At 42.2% G+C, this 13,031-nt stretch overlaps 2 protein-coding genes across 5 annotated transcripts in view; one reads left to right on the top strand and one right to left on the bottom strand.

Moving 5' to 3' along the window:
• The window catches only part of DNAAF9 (dynein axonemal assembly factor 9), a 171,677-nt gene extending 159,088 nt beyond the window's left edge, over positions 1–12,589 (bottom strand). For all 4 annotated transcript variants that reach the window (XM_081558875.1, XM_081558876.1, XM_081558883.1 and 1 more), the window contains exon 1: positions 12,130–12,589. In XM_081558875.1, the coding sequence (XP_081415001.1) occupies positions 12,130–12,212 (83 nt within the window). In that variant the 5' untranslated portion in view covers positions 12,213–12,589. The remainder of the gene's footprint in view (positions 1–12,129) is intronic.
• Positions 12,382–13,031, top strand: part of LOC145530970 (uncharacterized) — a 43,746-nt gene continuing 43,096 nt past the window's right edge. Inside the window, exons 1-2 of the mRNA XM_081552292.1 lie at positions 12,382–12,426; positions 12,526–12,819. Of these exons, the coding sequence (XP_081408418.1) occupies positions 12,382–12,426; positions 12,526–12,819 (339 nt within the window). The remainder of the gene's footprint in view (positions 12,427–12,525; positions 12,820–13,031) is intronic.

Here is a 13,031-nt window from a genome sequence, read left to right as displayed (position 1 = left end):
CCAACAATTGCACTTCTGGGTATATACTCCAAAGAAACAAAAGCAAGACTCAAAGAGATAGCCATACACCTATGATCACAGCAGCATTATTCGCAACAGTCAAAAGGTAAAAGCAACCCACCTGTCTATGTGTGCTAAGTCACTTCAGTTGTGTCTGACTCTGTGCAACCCTATGGACTGTAGCCTGCCAGACTCCTCTGTCCAGGGCATTATCCAGGCAAGAATACTGGAGTGGGTTGCCATCCCCTTTTCTGGGGATCTTCCCAACCCAGGGATTGAACCCATGTCTCTCATGTCTCCTGCATAGGCAGGCGGGTTTCTTACCACTAGCACCACCTGATAAACTACGGTATATACATACAATGGAATATCATTCAGTCTTAAAAAGGACAGAAGTTCTGACACATGATAAAACATGAATAAGCCTTAAGGACCTTACAGTAAGTGAAATAAGCCAGTCCCAAAAGGACAAATATTGTAATGATTCCATTTTTATGAGGTACTTAAAACAGTCAAATTCACAAAGACAGACAGTAGAATGGTGGTCGCTAGGGGACAAGGGTGTGAGGTGGGGGGAAGGAGTGGGGAGTTGTTGTTTGACAGGTACCAGAGTTTCAGTTCTGCAAGATGAAGAGTTCTGTGGATGGATACTGGATACTGGTGAATGTAGCACAACAAGGTAAAAATACTTAACACCACTAAACTGTACGCTTAAAACAGTTTAGATGGTAAATTTTATGAATATTCTGCCATAGTTTAAAAAATTTTAAGTTTAAAGAAGACAATGTCATGTAAAACAGAAAAAAGAGAAGGAGAACTCTTGTAATAAAGAACAGTAAGTCAGTGTAACTTATTAACCTTAATTTGATTTAAACAAAACCAACCAACCAATCCCAAGGAAACACCTATGAGACATCTGAGAAAAATCTGAGTATGCCTTGGAACTATATTACATATTACTATAATATTATTATTTATTATCCAGGGCATATTCAAATTTACTATCAATTTTCTTAGCTGAGATAATATTATGGTGGTTACATAGTAGAACATCCTTTTTCTTAGCAGATGCATGAGGCAGTATTTAGGAGTGCAGTGTCATGATCTCTGCAAACTGAAGAGTTTAACAGAAAAAAAGAATGAAAAGAAAAGACAAGGCACACAGGCAAAGAGTCAAAACTGGTAAATCTAAGTGATGGGTATATTCTTGTACTATTCTTTCATTTTTTCTGTATTGTTTGAACATTTTCATAATAAAAATCTGGGGCTGGAGGTAAGGGGAAACGTGGAGTAACTCAGGGTTTTGGAAGTAGCAGAATTTAAACTGCAAGATGATTAAGATTAAAGTAAGAAAACTCTATCCCTGGGAAATGGTTGCCTATCCGTCCCCACTCTCTCATGTTTAATATAAGATTCATCTTGCAATCATTCTCTGCACTAGAAAGATTTCATTAAGTTGGTCCTTTGGTCCATTTCCCAATCCTGGCTGACTACCAAAGTTACCAAGAGCTCTTGAGTTTTCAAACTTAGAACCAGCCAGTTACAAAAAGCATTAACAGGTCATGTGACCAGGAAAAGCCAGTTGCCCAACTACTGCCATAGGAAGCCAAGACAGGAGCAAAAAGAGGGTTTTTTTGGCCAAATCAAGTAGAAGCAAATAAAATGTAGGAAGATCTTTCTCTTCCCAGAGTAAAACATTAATAATATTTTCTTATAAAACAGGTAGATCTAAATTTAGTTTTTTCCTTTGAACATTTTCTTGGTTCCCAAATTTAATTTTTGACTAGAACGCAGCCTATTATTTATCACTGAACCATTAAACTTTCATTTACTGAAATATTTATCTATTTAAATAAACCTGTTAGGTATAAAGAAAACCACAATATTCATATTCCCAGCACTCAGAATTAACCTACATTAGTGCCTTTTTCAATTATGTAAAGTATTAATTTATTATCCTTTTTTATTTAAAAATCGAACACTACATACGAACTTAAGTTTTCACTATTCCCCACCCCCAGAGGTCACCATTATGAGTTTTCTTTGTATCCATCCAGTCTTTTTTCCCTTTTTTTTCAGTAGAAACTTTCAAACACACACCAAACCCAGCAATAGAACTGCCCTGTAGCTTTCAGGTCTACCTGAACAAAAGCTAGCACATCCTGAGTAGAAGGCCTGTGGTCACCTACAAAGTTACAAAGTTCCTCCTTTAGAATACCTGCAGAGGGTCACAAAACATGACTTAATGACTAAATAGCAACAATGAACAGGCAGCAGACACAGTAATAACAGTTTTTATCAAATAGGCTGCTTGTATACTATACTTCTCACTTTCATTGGATTCAGGCTCAAAATCTAGACATGACAGATGACATGGCAAAAACATGACCTAAACAGAAGCAGTCTGCCCAGATCACAAGGCTGAGTAAAGATTAACAGCATCAGAACCTGAGTGACCAAGTATCCTGGCTCTGAACTTTTTCTGATACACCTCACTGATTTCCTGACAACAAAGTTAGCCTCAGACACAGTATTTCTGAATTCTAAACACCTCTGTTCTCCCCACCATCCATTTTATACTTAATAGTTAGTTCACTGCTCACTGCCGTTATAACAATTACTATATATATAGCTAAGTATATTTTGTTTGTGTTTTATTATCATGGTTCCCTGGAAATGGGAGAAATTTCGCAATTTTTATTTTTGTCTGTTTTTCTTCATAATTTTTGCTTTTTGACTTTTAAAATCAAACTATTAAAACATAAATATATTCTCCTTATATTCTATATGCTTTGTGTTTTGGATGTTTTACAAAGTGAATTGTCATACCAATCTGAATCACTTCATCCTATAAAACTGCTGTGAACATTCTGATATAATACATATACAATCAGATATACAATCTGATATAATACACAGCTTGGGTGAGTTTTTTGGGGAGAAAGTTGTTTTTCACTTCACTGTTTTTACATAAAATCAAAATATGAGATATGTAACTGCTCTGCAATGTGCTTTTTTTCCTGAACATTGTACCTCAAGATCTTTCCAAGATAGTAAATAAAACACAACCTTATTTTTAAAACTGTTGTACTATATCCTTTTGCTTTTATTTAACAACACATTATGATTGAACATTCATGATTTTTATTATTTTTGCAAACAGCAAACAATGTTTCAATGAACAACCTTATAAAGCCATCTTTGGCACAAGTCTAAAAAAAAAAGCTGGCTTAAAACTCAATACTCAGAAAACTAAGATCATGGCATCTGGTCTCATCACTTCACGGCAAATAGATGGGGCAAAAGGAAAAAGAGTGACAGATTTTATTTTCTTGGGCTCCAAAATCACTGCGGACTGTGACTGTAGCCACAGAATTAAAAGATGCTTGCTCCTTGGAAGAAAAGCTAAGACAAACCTAGAAAGTACATTAAAAAGCAGACACATCACTCTGCTGACAAAGGGCTGTATAGTCAAAGCTATGGTTTTTCCAGCAGTCATGTACAGATGTGAGAATTGGGCCATAAAGAAGACTGAGCATCAAAGAACTGATGCTTTCGAACTGTGGTACTGGAGAAGACTCTTGAGAGTTCCTTGGACTGCAAGGAGATCAAATCAGTCAATTCTAAAGGAAATCAACCCTGAATATTCATTGGAGGACTGATGCTGAAGCTGAAGCTCCAATACTCTGGCCACCTGATGCAAAGAGTCGACTCACTGGAAAAGACCCTGATGCTGGTAAAGATTGAGGGCAGGAGGAGAAGGGGGTGACAGAGGATAAGATGGCTGGATGGCATCATCAACACAACAGACATGAGTTTGAGTAAACTCCAGGAGATAGTGAAGGACAGGGAAGCCTTGCATGCTGCAGTCCATAGGGTGGAAAACAGTTGGACAAGACTTACCTACTGAACAACAAACAAATTTTCTGCAAGCCAGAGACTAGCATCGCCAGGTTAAGAGGTATCTGCATTTAAAAATTTGATAAATTTTGCTAAATTGTTTTCTTAAAACATTCATCTACAATATACCAGAACACCTGTTTCTCCATAACTTCTAAACCATGTATTACCACTCTTGAACTATTAATGTAATAGTTAGAAGTTTCCTTGTTAGACAGTTGTCCCTTGGTATCCATGAAGGACTGATTCCAGGAACCCCTTGGATACTAAATCTGCAGATGTTCAAGTCCCTTAAATAAAATGGCATAGTATTTACATTACAACCTATGCACATTATCTGGTATATTTTTTTAATAATTTTACTCATTTACTAATTTTTGGCTATGCTAGGTCTCCACTGCTGCACGGGAGCTAGTCTTCATTGCAGTGTGCCAGCTTCTCACTGTAGTGGCTTCTCTTGTTGTGGAGCACAAGCTCTAGGGCATGTGGGCTTCAGTAGTTGCAGCACATCAGTTCAATAGTTGCAGTTCCCAGGCTCTAGAGCACAGGCTCAATAGCTGTGGTCCATGGGCTCAGTCACTCTGAGGCATGTGAGATCTTCCTGGACCAGGAAGCAAACCCATGTCTCCTGAATTGACGGGCGGATTCATCATCACTTGAGCCACCAAGGAAGCTCCCCAGTATATTTTATATCATCTCTAGATTACTTAACCTAATATAAATGCTATGTGAACGGTTGTAAATACAGTGTAAATGGTACATAAATAGTTGCTTGTATGTGGCAAATTTAAGTTTTGCTTTTTGGAACTTTCTCAAATTATAAAGTATATTTTTGATTTGAGTGGTTGCATCCATGGATGCAGAAACTGTGGATCTGAAGGGCTGGCTGTACCATTACTTCATTTAGGATTTTTGCAGTTGCTATTTTCCTTTGTAATCTCTTTGTCAAACACCAGGATCATGCTGCTGCTGCTAAGTCGTTTCAGTCATGTCCGACTCTTCGCAATCCCATGGACTGCAGCCTACCAGGCTCCTCCGTCCATGGGATTTTCCAGGCAAGAGTACTGGAGTGGGGTGCCATTTCCTTCTCCAGGGGATTTTCCTGATCCAGGGATCAAACCTACATCCCCTGCACTGGCATGCGGATTCTTTACCACTGAGCCACCAATGAAGCCCCAAATTACAGATAACAGGTTTCAATACCCAAGTCACAAAATGCTTTTTCTTTTCTTCTTAATTTCAGGGCAAAACAATATGTAAGCTGTGGAACTCTTGAGGGCATCTGGATCTCATTTACTCCCCATCTCCAAAAATCAGAACATCACAGAAGAGCCCAAGAGCTAGGAAACACTAATAAAATACTGTGCACTACTGATGCAACAACACAGTCATCCCAAACATATGTGAAAATAAGCAAAGGCATCCCTTGCTTTTCAAAATGTTGCTTTTACAAAAGACTTACCCGTTTTCAGTAACTGAAAGAAATTTGAAGAGTGTTTTTGCTTTTATGAAAAAAGATCAAAAACAAAGATAGCCACCATCTGTTTTACAGTGGAGCAATGAGAGTGGCACTGCCAAGTCCTTCCTGGTAACTACACTCAGCATCTCAGCAACAGCTTTGAACCGTGTCTGTGAGCATCTCTGCTTTATCCTGATTTTGTGCCTCTGTTAGCAAGATGTGTTCTAAAGTAATTGTTTCTTCACTTTATGCCATTTCAGTTTATAAAAGTTTTCCTGGGAAGGCCCTACTTCCTAAGAGCTGGGTGAAATCCATACATAGTCCTCCACCCCTGGTTCAGAAATAAGGTCATAAAAAAATAATTAAACCCTTTTTACTTCTATAAGCACCAAACCAAGCCTCCCTGGCCAGCATCCCAGTAAGTACACTGAAGGTGAAACTTCACATCTTCATACATACAAGGTCGTATCTTGCTCTGCATTTTGAGTTCTCCTAAGGCAGGGACAGTGAAAATTTTTATTTTCTTGGGTTCCAAAATCACTGAGGATGGTGACTGCAGCCATGAATTTAAAAGATGCTTGTTCCTTCGAAGGAAAGCTATGACAAACCTAGTCAGCGTACTAAAAAGCAGAGACATTACTTTGCTGACAAAGGTCTGTATAGTTAAAGCTATGGTTTTTCCAGTAGTCATGTACAGATGTCAGAATTGGACCATAAAGAAGGGTGAGCATCGAAGAACTGATGCTTTCAAACTGTGGTGTTGGAGAAGACTCTTTCAGAGTCCCTTGGGCTGCAAGGAGATCAAATCAGTTAATCCTAAAGGAAATCAATCCTGAATATTCATTGGAAGGACTGAGCTGAAGCTGAAGCTCCAATACTTTGGCTACCTGGTGCAAAGAGCCAACTCACTGGAAAAGACCCTGATGCTGGGAAAGATAAGAAGGCAGGAGGAGAAGGGGACCACAGAGAATGAGATAGTTGGATGGCATCACCAACTCAATGGACAAGAGTCTGAGCAAGCTCTGGGAGATGGTGAAAGATGGTGTGCTGCCGTCCATGAGGTCACAAAAAGTCAGATACAACCGAGCGACTGAACAACAAAGGCAGGGACAGTGACTATTTCTGTAGATCTATTTCTGGGTTAGATCTGTAAACCCAAAAGAGAACCATGGGTACTGGCCAATAAACATCACCTGAAGAGATAATCTGTCTCTGTGAGGCTTTACGTAAGCCCTCTCAGTAGAACATCACTATGGTTAACCACTTTCCCACCATTTAGCTTACAACTGTGAGTCTTCATTCTCTCAACACCCACAGCTCACAGTTTCACCTATAATTATTTTCTATTCATTCAGCAAATAATTAGTGCAAGCAGTGTTTCACAAGCGCTAACAACAGCAGTTCACATTAACTGAGTACTGACTATGTGCCAGACACTGACCTAAGCACTAGGGCAAGCAATGTGGCAAATGGCAACCAAAAAATGGTCCCAACTCTTTGGTAATTTCCAGGAGCCAACAAAGAAGGCCCTTCCTTACAAGCCCTTTAACAAGGAAGAAATCTCACCTATACATGGTATAGAACTCCAGCACAGGAGCTCCTTGGTCAGACTTTTTGCTAAAGCACACCCCGTTCAGTGACTCATAAAGGGTGCATGGAAAGTCAAACTATGAGATCTTCCATGTGTGAAATGTTTTTATCCCTCCCTCACCTGCCTGAGAATTTGGTTGGATACAGAATTCTGAGTGGGAATCCACTCAGAATACTTGCTCCATTATCCTCTTAGTGTCCAATCTTATGATTCCTGACTCTATGTGATTTGTAGATATTCTTTTCTCTTTATAGTGCTCAAAAATTTCATGATGCTATGTCATGCATGCATATTTTTAAATTAATTGTGCTGGATTTTTGGAGGGTTGTTTTAATCTGGAAACACAGGTTTTTTGAGAAACTATTTTATTTTGGATGATTTCTTCATCCCAACAAATAATAACCACTCACTATCCCTTCTTGTTACAGACATCCACAATAGGTCACTCAGTCCTCCACATTCCCTCAAGATTTTGGCTTCTGGATCATTGCCTCTTTGTTATTACTACTCCCAACTTAATTCATGATGATCTCAATACGCACTGAGCTTCTACTATCCTTACCTCCCAGTTCCTTTACTCCTATCTTCCAATGATGTCCTCTATCCCAGAGGTCCCCAACCCCTAGGTGACAAACCAGTACCGGTCTATGGCTTGTTAGGAACCAGGCTGCACAGTAAGCGATGAGTGGTGAGCAAGTGAAGCCTCATGTGTATTAACAGCCACTCTCCATCACTAGCATTACTGGAGCTCGAACCCTACTGCACTTGAATCATTCCAAAACCATCCTCCCCACCCCCAACTCTGATATTCCATGAAACCAGTCCCTGGTGCCAAAAAGACTGGAGACCACTGCTCTATCCTACCTCAGCCACTCCCTCCCCCACTGCCCACATCCAAGGAGCTTAATTCATCTTAAGGTAAAACATTCAACATGGTAACTGGGTCTCATCTTAAATTTAACCAAATGGGCACTTGGTGCTATCTGGCAATCCAAAAATATTTCCTTATTCATCTCATTTTTCCCCCCTCTCCTGGATGAATTTCACACCTGCTTTCTCCTCAAACTTCCAACACCTCTCTCATTCTTCATTTTTAGCTGAAGACCTTCCTTCTTATTTAACTGAGAAAATGAAATAGTAAGAAGAGAACTTTCACTCTGTCCCACTACCAAACTACTAATGCATCAGTACTTGGGTCAGTATAATCACCACAGATGAACCGTCGTCCACGTTATCTATCTAGCTTGAAGCCAACATACCCATTTATATCCTAGAATCCATTCCCTCTCTCTACTCAAGGACTTCACCCCTGCAATTGTCCCTTCTCTCTCTTAATCATCAATTTGTCTCTCTGTACTCCAACATCCTATTAACTTACAAACATGCTATCTGCCCACCTAAAAACAAAAAGAACTCTAACATTTCATGCTCCTCCAGCCACAGCTCCATTACTCTGCTCTCCCTTATAACAATCCTTGAAATAACATCATTACGACTCTTTATACTCACTGTCTTCAATTCCTCTCCTAGTTTCTCCTGAATCCACTGCACCAAAACTGTTCTTGTCAAGGTCATCAATGACCTCCATATTACCAAATCTAATTGTCTATTCTAACATTTATCATTTGACCATAACTGTCTTTGATTTGTCCCTTATCTCAGAGGTAGGAATCCATTTTTCCTCAAAATCTGGAAGACATTGGTACACTGTCTTTTCTACACAGGAAATCCCAGGGTTTGGATACTGGTCCTCTTCTCTATCTACATTTACTCCCTGGGTTTCTATCCAGTCTTATAAACTTAAAAAAAAAACAACCTTGAGAGTCATCAGTAATATGAGTTGTACTTCCAGTTTCAATCTCTCTCCTGAACTCCTGACTAATATATCCAACTGCTAATGCAGTATCTCCACTTGGGTATCAATTAGGAAACTCAAAATGAACAAGGCCAAAATTGAACTCTTTTTCCACAAGCCTACTCTTATTACAATGTTTCCAGTATCAGTAACTGGCAACTCCATTCTTCCAATGCTGAGCCTCAAAATTGCCTATGCCTTCTAACATTATTGTTCCTTCAGCCCTATTTCACCTCCAATATTTATTTCTCACCACTCTGTATTATGATTTTTACTGTTTTTATCTCTTTCCACTTACAAAAAAGCTCTTGGAGGGCAGAGGCCTGCCTTATCTGTCTGAATCCATAACACCCAGCACAGTGTATGTTGGAATTTGCATAAAGAGGCAGTGAAATTTAAACTGTTAAACAAGTCCTAAGCAGGATCAGATTTCTCTGCAGGAAAAGATATGAAGTAGGAAAGCATATTTCAGCTATTTCTACTGGTTCCTTAGTACAAACAAAGTTAGTTATTTTGTTGGCAAAGAGTCCACCTGCAATGCAGGAGATCCACGTTCCATTCCTGGGTCGGTAAGATCCGCTGGAAAAGGGATAGGCTACCCACTCCAGTATTCTTGGGCTTCCCTTGTGGCTCAGCTGGTAAAGAATCCACCTCCAATGCGGGAGACCTGGGTTTGATCCCTGTGTTGGGAAGATCCACTGGAGAAGAGAAAGGCTACCCACTCCAGTATTCTGGTCTGGAGAATTCCATGGACTGTATAGCTGAACATGACTGAGCGACTTTCACTTCAGTTATTTTAGTAACTCCAGAATCTCAGTGGCTTGAAAAAAGGCTTAATTCTTGCTCATGCTACATGTCAAACATAGGTCATCTGGAAGCTAGCTCTGGTTCCCAGATTGAGACTAGTCACCATCTGGAGCACCAACAGTCACCAAAACAGAGGGAAAGACAGTGGCAAGTTACACACCAGAAGCTTTTACCATGAAGGCATACACATCATTCCAGTGCACATTTCACTAACCAAAAGCAATTAACAAGGCCATACCCAACTTCAAGGGTGCAACCAAGTACAACTGTACCACATGCCCAGAAGACAGAAACCCAAGATATTTGATGGACAGCACTGATGACAACCATGAGTAGCTTCCAGATCTAAGCAACAATATTTTAACTCCTGATCTCTATTCCTAGCCTGTGAAGATTAACTCCATTGCTAGAAAAGTGCCACTCACTTGCAAATACCATCTATGGGTCTTTAGGAATGTAACTTCACCAGTTAGGCCTGCCTCTTTAATCATTCAGGAGTCGGAGTGTAGCAAAGAAGCCAAATATGGGTGATAGCAAAGTACTGAGAACAAACCTGGTAAGAACATTCAGTGTCATAATAAGGGAGAGCCTTGACTGAATGAGTAAGAAACGTTATGTTCAGTTAAAAACGGCAAGGAAAGGAGGGAAACTTTCATCAAATTTCTTTTACCAAAGGCATAGAACCACCAGGCCTTGAGGTTCCTGGTACTATCCTTGTCTGAAGACTAACAAGTTTCATTCAAACCACATGGCAGAAAATTTGAAGTTTGAATATGATTAGTAAAGTTAGCGAACATTAATGTTTTTAACAAAGAAAACACTGCTTATCAAAAAAAAAAAAAAAAAAGCATACTGCCATGCTACTAGAAGCAAGGAAGGAAGCAGTTATTTTAGAGATACATTTTACTGGGAAGCTCTTTTCTCCTTAAAAGACTCCAGACTTCAAAGCTCAAGATAATAGGGACAAACCCCAAGTCTAAAAAGGCCTTGGATTTAAAGGGTGGCTACCCTGTGCAGTTTCTATTGTATTCAACATTCAAATACTTGTAACAGTGAAACTGGCTGCCAGAAACGTTAAAACAGACTTGGAGATAGTTACCATAAGCAGCTAAACACTTGGAACTGTAAAGCCCAGTGGAATTCCACTGAAGAGCTGAAGAGGAATCCAAATATATCACCTGTCACCAGCCAAATCAGAAGGAATTAGGACTCCCAAATGAAACCAAGGGTATCTAGTCCCACCTCCTCCATCCTTTATTCAACAAACGTGTGTTAGTAGCTGGGGTGGAAGAAGGAATGTCAATAAGTATGAGAAGGACATGATTCTAAGATTTAGCTCTTATTCGTCATGAATCTGGTGGAGTTAAAACAAAATAAAAACATAACAAAGGGATAAAAAACATTTTCGAGCAAAAATTTAAAAATACAATGCCTTAAATACCATAACAAAGATAAAGGAAAGGCTGTTTTCACACGTAAGTTGACAACCTTCTTTCAAGGGAACACTACATTTGCTTTGCTAGGGAGCTAGAATCGAGAAAAAGCAAACAAAACAAACAAAAACCCTCTTCTGGTTTAATGACAATTTAGCAGAACCAAAGCCTATTTCTCTTCCTCCTTTCTTCTCAACGGTCTCTGCCACAACTCCTCCATTATTCCATCATCCACACTTCGCTGGCGGCCCCAACCCACTTCCATCACCAACGATACCGAGCCTATCAAGGTCGGTCCCAAAGGCACGGGGAGCAGAGAGTAGAAATAAATCTTCATATGCAGAAAGGGGGTGGGGACCCCCCATACTGAAGCACCCCGGGGCTCTTATCTCTAGGCTCTGTGGCCTGGGGTCCGCAGTTTTCGGGGATTCTGGCCCCCTTTCCCTATGCACTTAGTTTTTAACCTCCGGCGCCTCTAATGACCTCCACCTCTCCTCAATCTGAGCTCCTCATCCTGGAGTGAGGGAACGACTCAGGACAGGGCAGGGGGAGGTGCGGAAACGCGCAGTAGGGAAGATGCGGTCCGGGTGGGTGTTTGTGTAGGGGGAGCGAGGGGACAGACGCAATGCAGAGGAAAGGTTCTAAACGAGACCTACTCCTTCAGGGGAGCAAGACAGGTCAGCCATTTCGAGGTAAACCAATACAGGGGAGCTATTGTGAGGGGACGTCTCCAGTGATGGCCATTTCTGAGAGAAATATTCTACGAGGAAGGCAGTGAGTTAATCAGCCAATGTGCAGGTCCTTGATAAGTGAATCTTTTCAGGGGGAAATGTTTGTGGGGGTGGGGATGTCATAGCAGGGGAGTCTTCACAGGGGATCCGTTGTGGGGTTGTCGACAAGGAAGCCATTGTGGGAGCCTCGGCACCCGGCGCCGTTCCTCGGGAAACGCTCCTCAGGAAACTGTTCAGGGAAAAACCGTCCGCTAGGAAGCCATATCGGACCACGCCCTTCGGCGAGCGGCGTCGCCAGACCCCAACAGCCCGCAACCCCTTGCCCGCCCCTTTGAGGCCTCGTCCCCTTGTACCTGACGGAGGGCGACCCTCGGCCAGGGCCGCCGAGGGAGCGCGCCCGGGTCAGCCCCACCCGGTGCGGGGGATACGCGTCCATTGCAGTAGACAGCGGAGGAGGACCGAGCCGCTGCGAGGGTCGCTCAAGCCTAAGGGGCGGCTTCTGGCCCACTTCTGCCAGGCGGGGCGGCTGGGCGTGCCGGGTGGGCGGGGGGCTCAGCGTGCTGGAGCACGGCGGGGGCGGAGCCCGACGCGCGCAAAGGGCGCGGATGTGGGCGTCTGCAGTGGGTAAGGGGCGGCCGCAGGGCCGCAGGGTTGAGTCCTTCTTAAGCTTGGAGGCGGTTGCGTCATATGCTGCGAGCGCGGTTGCCCAGAGTTAAGGCTACCACGCCGCCGCTCTGCCCTGTCTTCAGGCCCCGCATCGTGGAGTCGGACTCTGCGGCGATGCCAGCCACGCACACAGGCGCTCCCGAGGGCGGGGCCTTGTTCCGCCCCGCCCCACTCAGCCGCCTACTGCCTCCAGGGAAACCTTCAGGGAAACCTTCAGAAGCTGCTACACCTCCGCCGGCGCGGGGGCAGAGTCGGATGCCGCCCTGGAGCTCGGATCGCGTACCCCGGTCTCCCAGGAGGGTATCGTTTCTACACCCGCTGCTAATCAACTACGCATCCTCCCTTCAAACATTCAGCCGATTTCTAGCCGACCTCGGGTTAGCAATGCGTGCCTAGCCTTGCACAGACGTTAGGGGCTCACAGGGGCCCAGAGGATCCTTGCCTTTCACAGTTCAGATTCTAAGTCGACCCGTTTCCGACTGCAGGGCCATATGTAAGAAAGCAAATCCCACCGAGCCTCAGTCTTATGTATAACTGACAGTTTCCAGTCATTATATATATATATATACATATATATATAGGATATATT

Source organism: Giraffa tippelskirchi, chromosome 13 (genome assembly GCF_054371585.1).
Source record: "Giraffa tippelskirchi isolate mGirTip1 chromosome 13, T2T-mGirTip1v1.2.pri, whole genome shotgun sequence".
Classification (NCBI taxonomy): Eukaryota; Metazoa; Chordata; class Mammalia; order Artiodactyla; family Giraffidae; genus Giraffa; species Giraffa tippelskirchi.
The sequence above is the reverse complement of the archived record's forward strand: the minus strand, read 5'-3'. Positions and strand labels throughout refer to the sequence as shown.